Here is a 10,000-nt window from a genome sequence, read left to right on the forward strand (position 1 = left end):
ATAAAGATCTGTGTGTGGAGTGAAAATCCAACATCATCAACTCAGAGCTGATCCTGTTTCTTTCTGTTTCTCTAGGAGAGAGGAGAGGAGGAGATGAGGACCACACACACCGCTAACATGTGCACACACACACAATCTCACACACGCACGCACACACACACACACACACACACACACACACACATTATTCCAGTGTGTATCTTGGTGTATAATTTTTCCTGTATTTGGATGGAGGATCTTTTTATTGTGAATCTGTTATTGCTGTAAAATGGGATTATTAGGGATTGGGGTTAGAGGATTATTATTATTATTATTATTATTATTATTATTATTATTACTCTGTAAATTCTGGTAGTTTTCTGTGTGATGGGGTTTGATGTGAATCTCAGATTTAAACTGTTGTGTAACACGTCTGGATGATGAACGCAGCTTTACACTCGACTAATTTTACATTCAGTACAACCTCGTACACACTTCCTGATACACACACACACACACACACATTGTGATTCACTCAGGCTTTAGATGTAATTGTGTTTAAAGCGTTTTGATGTAAACAGTATCAGTGTGATTATTGTAGTGAGTTTTCACACAGCTGCAGTTGAACATCGTTATATTATAGTGTGTGTGTTTCAGGAGTGTGTATGAGCTGCTTTACTCTCTACAGTTCTAAGATGATTTAGTGTAGAATTGAACACAGATCATAACGTCAGTACACGAGAGGTTTGATCGACATCTTTTACCTTTTAATCCAGTGACATTTTCCTCACGGGCTGAACAGGAACCGAATCTCTCCCACAATCCCTCTGTTCTGTCTGTAACAATCTGAACCAACAATAAAGTCTATTTTCTTCACTCTGTGTGCAGAGGCTTATTTTACAACCGTGTTCATTTAAAGGGCGTGGCCTCAGGATCAGTTCTACATTTAGTGTCATGTAAAAAATCTCAAATATTGTTTTATTCAGTATTTTTATAATAAAGCACATTATTATTATTATTATTATTACTATTATTATAATGTGACAGTTTTCAGATAAAAGCTTTAGTTTACGATGGTAATATTTCCCACACTGCATCACTCCAAAGATGAACTGTAATAAACTCTTATGAATTCGGGTTAGAATTGACGTCTTAACCGTAATAAAGAAGAGAAAAAGAGAATCTAGTGTATATGTATTAGTGAATAACTCCACAAACCCAGTCCAGTCACACTGTCCTTCATATTAAAAGGTTTAGGAAAGATTCTGATGGAATTCCTGCACATGTCCTTGTTCACTAAACTCTGCTCTTGATCTAGAAGTTCAGTGTGTGTTCAGGATGTGACCTGATATAGCTGATGAACATCTGCATCTACACTCTGTAGTAAAAACCATCATCTGGAACAGAAAACTCGCCTCAGTCCCCTTCTTTCTGTCCACAAACCAGTGGCTTTCCTTTCAATATTCTACACCATCATTTTTATCTCCATGTGGGGTTTTGTTTTGAACTTTCATTTCAGTGTCAGAGCGGTTCAGGGACAGAAAGTCACGTGATTAACAGTCAGCCCGAGACACGCTGTGATTAATCACTAAACAACCTTCTGATCACGTGATCTCACTACTGCATAAACCCAGTGATTCAAACCCAGTGTTAAAGCGCCACCTAGTGTTAGTGTCAGGAGGGAGAGAGAAGTTTTCAGCACAAAGTCGAGATAAATGTGATTTAGAGAAACATCTGGAGGAACCGAATGATTTTGTTAAAAGAAAGTTTATTTCTGATTTTGTGGAAGTTCATTCAGGTCTCCTGTAGATCCTCTCCATGTTTCCTTCTTTCATAGCTGTGTATCTGGCCAGTGTGAACAGGTAATCACTCAACCTGTGGAATAAAGGCAGGACTTCAGAGCAGGTAAAGGAGTGAAACGTAAAGGTTCAGCATTTCTGTTTGTTTTAAATCAGAGTTTAAGGGAAGATTTGGAACAAACTCCTGAGTTTCACCTGTTGAGATATTTGCTGACATCGGGATCGGCCTCACCTGAACGCACTATAGGAGCCACGCTGCAGAGACACAGGAAGTAACACTTGTGAACCAACAATGACATTATAATGATACATGCTAAACAATAATGCAGATCTACAGAGTGTGTGTGTGTGTGTGTGTGTGTGCGTGTGTGTGCATGTCACTGACCAGCGCTCGGCCCGGCGACACACAGCTCTAGCCACATGCAGGGCGGCGCTGCTTTTCCCCCCAGACTGCAGAACATAAACCACAGTGAGAGGACAAGAGAAGAAACCAGAGTGGAATACAGTCGAGTCTTAAAGAAGCATTTTCCAACAAACAGAAGCACAAGAACCTTTGGTACCAGTACCAAAGATTCCACATATCACCACACACAGTTAGGGTTGTGCGAATGTGCTTACAGGCAGAATGAAGTGTGTAAGAGGAGGAAGCTCGTCCGTGTAGGCATCAATCCAACTCTCCAACTCTGCCACAGGCTCACTGCTGAACTGCGTCTTCTCTGGTGTAGCAGGAAAAAACACTGAAAATAACACACTGTACATACTCTTACTACTCAAACTGTTTATTTCTCTTCCTCTCTTTCACACACACACACACACACACACACACACACTGCAAGTTGGATACACACTTATGTGGCTCTCTCGGGCTGATGAGCGAGGAGTGGCCATGTTCGAGCCCACGTCCTGCAGCACACACTGGATCTGGAAAAGAAAGCGACAAAGCTGCTGTCAGTGGCACTCTTTAGGGTGGTCATACACATCCAAACACACGGCCTTATATGACTGTGATATTTAACACACACACACACACACACACACACACACACACACACACACACACAATATTGTTGTGAGGAACTGATTAAAATATCATCTCTACCCCTATGGGATATGGAAAATATAACATGCTGATTAACCTAATGCTCGATCACCAACACACACACCACACACACACACACCTTGTCTAACTGATGGGTGAAGGCGTGTCCTTTCTCGAGGCAGAACTCTCTAGCCAGCCTAAGGAGGGAAGAGTGTGTATGATGAAGACTTTGGTACACTGCTGTGATCACGAGGAAACAGATAAACGTGTGTGTGCAGTTCACCCGATGGCAGACGAGAGCTCGTCCGTCGTACCCAGAGCTTCAAAAACACCGTCCTCTTTCGGTCGCCTCTCTCCTGTGAAAGTGCTGGAAAATCCTTAAGGAGCAAAAAGGACATAAAACCGTCACAGTTTACGTTTACGGTGTAAACGCTGAGGTTGAACGTCTTCATGTCTGCGTATAAAGTGAAGAGAGGGAAAAGGAGATGGAAGAATTGTGAAACCTTTATCTCCTGTTTTGGTGTAAATTTTGGGAATCGTCTGATCTCGCTCGGACTTTGTGCCAAAACTCAGAAAGGTGAAAGAGAATTCAGAGGTTAGACACGGTTAATAAAACAGCCGGAGTTCAGCAGTTAAGGTTCTCTGTTTGTGACCAGAAGGTTATGAGTTTAAATCCCAGAACTGATATAAAGACACTGCAGTCAAAAACTGCTTCATAAAAACCTTTTTCTTCCAACTTCTATCTACTGAGGCACCTTCTAACATCTACCTACTAACAGAACATGCTACAAGTTATGAATTATCGCTAGTTTTACCAAACAACCACCTTTCTTTAATATCCAAAATGTCTGTTAGTTTATTTAATACCACTGTTTTTGGTGCTCTAAATATTATGTCGTTTTAATCTGACTTGTTTCAACATGGCTTTGCTTCCTGTGTTCAAAGACAGACAGAACATCATTGGATGTATCAGGTTAGCTTCTTTCATAGTGTCATTCTTGATATTATTATAACTTGTTACCATGGTAACCAACGGCTAAAACCTGACGTGACCCGGATATAGATAATTGTTCAAATCCGTGACCCGGATTCTCATTGGGATTGCTAACCCAGGTGATTAACAGCACAATGTTATTAATTGAATTTAGTTTATTACCTTCGGAGGTTTCCACACAGAAGCTGCTGTGACCTTAAACATGTTATTAACTGAAGCACACAGTGACGATGTGCAGCGCGACGCAAAGCTAATGACGCCATTACACAATTATACGGTGGGTGGTTAAATCCAGCACATTTACTAAACTTAATAACGAAATCTGAGGAAAAACGTTTCTCACGATACTGTTAACCGAGCTACAATTTATATAATCTAACTAGAATCCACTAGCTTGTGTACCGCTATACAAAACGAAAGTACGCAAATCGGGAAATAGGGAATGTTTACACTGATCAAGTTTGGCCTTCCTGCTACCCGTAGGTATGTGGGCGTAGCTGCTATTCTGCTGGGTCTGCTCTACTCTGTGGGCCTGCGCTTCAACTAGACCGCCTAGATACTGCCTACTATCCTGGCCGCCATTTTGGGCCTGTTCCAAATCGCAAATATCCAACGTGTGGAATAGCGGCTGTGTCCAGACTTTCGTCCTCACGGTTTCATTATCAGACTAAAATGTTTCTTCAGACTACTCTTGTTTACACAATGTCACGTAAAGTAAGCTTTAGTTACGGCGATAGAATTGATTGTAGAATTTATTACACGCACGAAACACTCTGGCTCCACCTTGTGGTCATATTTGTGTAACTGTATCGGTGCCATTTTCTAGTGAAATAGGAGTAAAATTAATAACGAAACATGTGAAGGTGTTTATCACGATAGTGTTAACTACTCCAATGAAAAGTTCAGACTCGAACGCACTAGCTCGTGCACTACTGTACTAAACAATACTTTGTAAATCGCGAGTGTGCACAGATCTGTTCCTCGTAGGTGAGTCTACTTGCTCGTTCCAATCCGCAAACCTATATTCTAACTAGAACGCCTAAATAGTGTGTATCATCCAGGCCGCCATTTTGGGCGTGTTCCAAACCGTGTGGAAACGCTTGTAATGTACAGTGAATCGTGAGTAAACTCTCTGTGTAACTGCATAAGAAAAAACCGTTTTCGACTCAACGTTGTCCGCTGAAATAAATACAACGGATTTTGTCTGTAATTTGTAGGTCTTTACATTTTAGTAGATCTTTTAATATACTTAGATTACAATCATTTGCATAACGCTTTGATGTTTGCACATTTTCTGAACTTACATTGTATAAACAATATGTAAATATACTGTTAAAAAAAAAACAGTTTTCAGAAAGTTGTGTGTAAACCCCAAAAGTGTAAACGGTATAAATGACTGAAAGGTGAAATAAAATGCACACAGAGGTAAATATTACTAAAGAAACACTTTGTTAACGGATAAAGGACTTCTGTCTAAATCAGTCTCTTTCTCTGGAAACTTTCTGACCCGCACTAAAACTTTTACCAACAAATTTATTTACCAAAAGATATAACTTTATATACAAATTATTACATATAATTATTTAGTTATATTTTATAAGATATGTCTACATTGTGTGTAAATAATGTTTAATATACAGCACTTTATAACAACAACAATAATACATTTTATTTAAACATCAGAAATAATTAAACGAAGCAGTTTATTCATGAACAGTAATTCATTATTAATTATAAGCAATGCACACCCTCTTTTCTCTGTAACCGTCCTGTGTTGACCTTTCTCAGTATCCGTAGCTGAGTGGGCGGGGCGAGCTGTCAGACGACTGATGACACGATGTGGCGACGTGCGCTCTGATTGGTCAGTGTCCGTCCGTGCGTGTGGTTCCTTCTTCTGATTGGTCACCGAGCGTCGGGTTTTACTTCTTATTCAGTGTTTGAGGAAGTCGGAGAGACTCTCAGGCAGAAAATTCTCTAATTTATTTACTATTTTATTCGTGATATTTTAATCCCGTGTGGTTTTATATGTTTAAGTGTGTAATTCGGGACGTGGGCGGTGGTCTGTAAACTGTGCTTCTACGTATAGTGGCTAATATTGTGTTACCACCCGTAATGGGAGTTCAGTATTGATTAGGGATTTCCGGAATGTGGGTGGGTTTTTAGTGCTGGATGTTTTGCAGACATGGCGCCGGTTCAGGAGTGTTTCATTTCCGCTCCGGGGAAATCCATCCTGCACGGAGAGCATGCTGTCGTGCACGGGAAGGTAAAGTCTCCAATTATACACACCGTATTCCCTGTTTCTGATCTGAACTGGCTGCTCTAACTTAAATAATGTTGCAGATGTGCTGTTCCGCCTGTAGAGGGCGCTCTTTAAATCATTTGAAATTAAATATCTCACTCTTACAGGTGGACATTTATTACCTGCATTTGTTTTTATTAACATAAATTTGGATATTTTCACCTTTTGAACCTGCATATCATGCTCAGATGGGTCCAAATCTCCCTGCAATCTGAAAGAATATCACTTTGTACAAGAGCAGAATTTTATCTCCAGCCCTGTGGAAAGTCCTGAAACACTCGGACTGAGTGTGTAATACAGTAATGTGTGTCTCTGTGAGGTATTTACTGATCCACCAGGCTTAATTTAGCATAAATACCAACTGTAACTGTCCCACACGTCCACACAGACCAGCACTGCAGTGGTGCCACCTGTGGACGAGATTAAACGAGTCTCCTCAGAGCTTGTTGGTCTTAATGACTGAATACCAGCTTTTTTGTGTGTGTGTGTGTGTGTGTGTGTGTGTCTGATGACTCAGGATTTGTCGCACGAGCTCAGGTTATAGGTTTGTTAATAGCAGATTTCCTGTTAACATTCTTGAGCAGCTTGCGTTGGCCGTGAGCTTGAACCTGCGCACGTATCTGCGGCTGGAGGTCACGTCTGCAGCTGAAGTGTCCATCAGTCTTCCCAACATCGACACCTTCATGTGCTGGAACGTCCGTGTGCTGAAACCGCTGCTGTCTCACCGTGAAGGTAGAGCTGATCAGTTCATACTCACATACAGTGTGTACACCTTCGTATCTGTACATGGACACAGCTCTGGTGTGTGTGTGTGTGTGTGTGTGTGTGTGTGTGTGTGTGTGTGTTTCTCCTGATGGGGTGTAGGTGAGTGTAGGAGCTCTACAGATCTGGACACTGAGCTGGTGAGGAGGCTGAGGGAGTTTACAGCCATCGCTGATGGATCCACAGACACCAGGAGCATGGCGGTGCTGGCGTTCCTCTACACCTACCTGTGTGTGTTCGCCGACTCTGAGTAAGAGCTAGTCCGTGTTGCGCACCGTAACAACCTATTAGATTATGAGTGACATAATATGATGCCATGCTACCAGAGAAGTCCCAGCTTGTGTAGAAGAAGCTTCTGCTACTCAACAATGGTCCTGTTTGTGTTTTGTAAATGTTATTTTATTAAAATTGTTGTGTGTGTGTGTGTGTGTGTTTAACCTCAGAGTCTTGCCCAGTCTGAAGGTGTGTGTGTGGTCTGAGCTGCCTACAGGAGCAGGTTTGGGCTCCAGCGCTGCGTACAGTGTGTGTGTCTCTGCTGCTCTGCTCACTGCCAGAGGAACCATCAGTTCTCCTCTTACTCAGAGCCAGCAGACAGCCAGGTCTCTCTCTCTCTCTCTCTCTCTCTCTCTCTCTCTGTCACAAACATACACACACACTCACACCACCTTGCTGCTGTATTGCGTTAGTCTACTGTAAAACCGAACCCCTGGAGTGTGTGGTGTGTTTCAGGTGGAGTGAACAGGAGCTGGAGCTGATCAATAACTGGGCCTTTCAGGGTGAAAAGATCATACATGGCAACCCATCAGGAGTCGACAACGCTGTGGGAACGTGGGGTGAGACTGAGCGCTCTTATTACTGATAATAATTCTTGCTTTTTAAAAATGATTTAACTCAAAGGAACTCTTGTGTGTTTTTAATGCTGACAGATGCATTCCTGTTACTACTCGTGCTGTGTAGATTATCAGGGTTTTAAAACACTTCTTTCTGTGACGAATAAAAACCGTTCATCAGTGACAACAGGAACATGTTCGTTAGTAATTTCTTTGATGTAAATTGAAAATGGGAAGACAGAATCGTTTTTCAGAGGAAAAGAGTCGTAACTATATCACAGATCTACAGAACGTGGACTGAAAGCACTTCCTGTGAAGTCACGCTGAGACGGTCTCTTTTCCTGTTTTTATAAAGAAATATGATCCTTCTGCAAAGCTTTCTGGGTAAATTCTGCTTCTAAGGTCTGCAGTAAAGGTGTGTTGTGTTCCCGTGCTGATACAGTTACAGAACTGACTTTACAGCTGAGGAGAATAAACTAAAACTCTAGAGTGTGGAAGATTGTAGGTTCAGTGCTGAAAACATCTTCAGATATTAATCACCACGTCTCATGTTCAGAAGTGTGTACCTGAAGACAGACTGATTTTTTTTTTTTTCTGCTATAAAAAGTGGAAAGGTTGATTTGTTGAAGCTTCACACTGTGTGTGTGTGTGTGTCTGTGTGTGTGTGTGTGACGGCAGGGGGCTTTCTGCGGTACCACGCTGGGAAAATTTCTCCACTGAGCAGGTAAACACAATCTTCACCTCCAAACACACACACACACACACACACACACACTCACACACTCTCAAGGTTATGTCCTCTGTTTTTAAGTTTTTTAAATGGTGGAGTAAACCTGTTCTGCTTTATCACTGTGAGAATATACACAATTTAGTGTGTGTGTGTCCCTGCAGGGTGCCCACACTGAGGATCCTCCTCACCAACACTAAAGTACCGCGCAGCACCAAACTCCTCGTTTCCCGAGTGAAGGACAGAATTAACCAGGCGAGTCATTTCACTGCTTACAGGTTCTTCAGTTGTTCCTCTGGAGGAACCTTTAAAGGTCTGTGTGGAACCTTACTACAGAGTGTTTCCCTGTGAGAAAGGGCTCCAAGTAGAGGCAGCAGTCTTACTGTGTTCGTATACAGGTGTGAGTGTATATTATTAGACAATCTCTCATGGGTTTTTGGTTGTTTTCTCTAGAGGAACCTTAAAGGTTCTGTATAGAACCATACAACAGTGATTTCATATCAGAGAGGGTTCCAAGTAGCACCCTTTATGAGGCTAAGAATCACTAATTATATAAAAGAACCCTTTTTTCTAAGAGCGTTCCAAGTAGTAAGACGTTAATGTCAAATGCCTGACAAGTTGTAGATGTTAAGAGAAAACAATGCTCAATATCACTGTGTATGGTGCAGTACCCGTCTGTGATGACGCCCGTGCTGGAGTCAGTGGACGCCGTGTCCCAAATCTGTGAGCGCACACTTGCTGAGATGGCTACAGAGGGAGCTTCAGCCGAACACTACAGCATGCTGGAGGTACACACGAGTACCGCTCGCTAAGAGTTAGGACAACACAGCAGCTAGGACTCTTCTCACAAGTACCAGTGTACTTACTTACCGTGGGTTTAAAGTTATACAAATCAATTATTTCATATTGAACTGTTTCATGTTGCTCATTTTCCTCTTATATACAAGAACAAAACCTGATCTTGAGGACATCTACCCAAAATGTCAAAACACTCCATGAAATATATAAAAATATCGCTGAAATTTCTCATTTAATGATATTAAAATGATAGATTAAATTAAACACGTGTGAGTGGTGATGTTCAGAGTTTACGATACTAGTTTACCAAAATGTTTAATTTCTTTTCCTTCTCTCTCTCTCTCTCTCTCTCACACACACACTCACTCTGTTTTCCTCCTCAGGATTTAATAGACATCAACCAGCACCACCTGAACGTTTTGGGCGTCGGTCACACGTCTCTGAACACACTGTGCCACGTCACACTCGCCCACGGCCTTCACAGTAAACTGACCGGAGCAGGGGGAGGAGGCTGCGCCATCACACTCCTCACACCAGGTCAGAAACTTCACCACCAGAAACACACACACCAAACGTCTGACATCAAGAGCATGACCTGTACTATAAATCAGTGCATTTGGACTGTTTCTGAAGTTCTTTAGTTTTGTACTAGCGCTAATACATAATGCTAATGTAGCTAACAGGTAATGGAGGTCTATAGCTACCAGTTTAACCTCTGGTTGGATAAAACTGTCAGCCACTATTAGTAATACACACACACACACACACACACA

At 41.8% G+C, this 10,000-nt stretch overlaps 3 protein-coding genes across 5 annotated transcripts in view; 2 read left to right on the plus strand and 1 right to left on the minus strand.

Moving 5' to 3' along the window:
* The window catches only part of LOC108255434 (BOLA class I histocompatibility antigen, alpha chain BL3-6), a 7,466-nt gene extending 6,611 nt beyond the window's left edge, over positions 1 to 855 (plus strand). The window contains exon 8 of the mRNA XM_053674388.1: positions 76 to 855. The gene's annotated coding sequence lies outside the window, so the exon portion shown is untranslated. The remainder of the gene's footprint in view (positions 1 to 75) is intronic.
* An 872-nt stretch (positions 856 to 1,727) lies between these two features.
* mmab (metabolism of cobalamin associated B) lies at positions 1,728 to 4,107 on the minus strand. Its single transcript, XM_017451387.3, has 9 exons — positions 3,974 to 4,107; positions 3,321 to 3,385; positions 3,101 to 3,194; positions 2,957 to 3,014; positions 2,627 to 2,699; positions 2,397 to 2,494; positions 2,164 to 2,228; positions 1,974 to 2,033; positions 1,728 to 1,854 (listed from the first exon to the last, which is right to left on the minus strand). The coding sequence occupies exons 1-9, from the start codon at positions 4,072 to 4,074 to the stop codon at positions 1,770 to 1,772; spliced, it is 699 nt and encodes a 232-aa protein (XP_017306876.1). The 5' UTR covers positions 4,075 to 4,107; the 3' UTR covers positions 1,728 to 1,769.
* mvk (mevalonate kinase) overlaps positions 3,947 to 10,000 on the plus strand; it is an 8,489-nt gene continuing 2,435 nt past the window's right edge. The window contains exons 1-11 of one of the 3 annotated variants that reach the window (XM_017451373.3): positions 3,947 to 4,088; positions 5,600 to 5,672; positions 5,992 to 6,074; positions 6,695 to 6,842; positions 6,975 to 7,122; positions 7,316 to 7,471; positions 7,602 to 7,705; positions 8,381 to 8,426; positions 8,594 to 8,684; positions 9,098 to 9,217; positions 9,611 to 9,764. In XM_017451373.3, the coding sequence (XP_017306862.1) occupies positions 5,994 to 6,074; positions 6,695 to 6,842; positions 6,975 to 7,122; positions 7,316 to 7,471; positions 7,602 to 7,705; positions 8,381 to 8,426; positions 8,594 to 8,684; positions 9,098 to 9,217; positions 9,611 to 9,764 (1,048 nt within the window). In that variant the 5' untranslated portion in view covers positions 3,947 to 4,088; positions 5,600 to 5,672; positions 5,992 to 5,993. Of the gene's footprint in view, positions 4,089 to 5,599; positions 5,673 to 5,710; positions 6,075 to 6,694; positions 6,843 to 6,974; positions 7,123 to 7,315; positions 7,472 to 7,601; positions 7,706 to 8,380; positions 8,427 to 8,593; positions 8,685 to 9,097; positions 9,218 to 9,610; positions 9,765 to 10,000 lie in introns of those variants that run through there. The other 2 variants (XM_017451372.3, XR_008393218.1) reach the window with 2 other exon arrangements.

This window comes from Ictalurus punctatus, chromosome 22 (assembly GCF_001660625.3).
Source record: "Ictalurus punctatus breed USDA103 chromosome 22, Coco_2.0, whole genome shotgun sequence".
NCBI classification, from domain to species: Eukaryota; Metazoa; Chordata; class Actinopteri; order Siluriformes; family Ictaluridae; genus Ictalurus; species Ictalurus punctatus.

What these genes read in the sequence shown, in the direction of transcription:
- mmab (XM_017451387.3), bottom strand. Translation starts at nt 4,074, where the DNA reads ATGGCGTCATTAGCTTTGCGTCGCGCTGCACATCGTCACTGTGTGCTT. An exon ending in CTGTGTGGAAACCTCCGAAG is followed by an intron (nt 3,386 to 3,973) that starts GTAATAAACTAA and finishes CACCTTTCTGAG; the next exon opens with TTTTGGCACAAAGTCCGAGC. An exon ending in GTCAGCAAATATCTCAACAG is followed by an intron (nt 1,855 to 1,973) that starts GTGAAACTCAGG and finishes TTTATTCCACAG; the next exon opens with GTTGAGTGATTACCTGTTCA.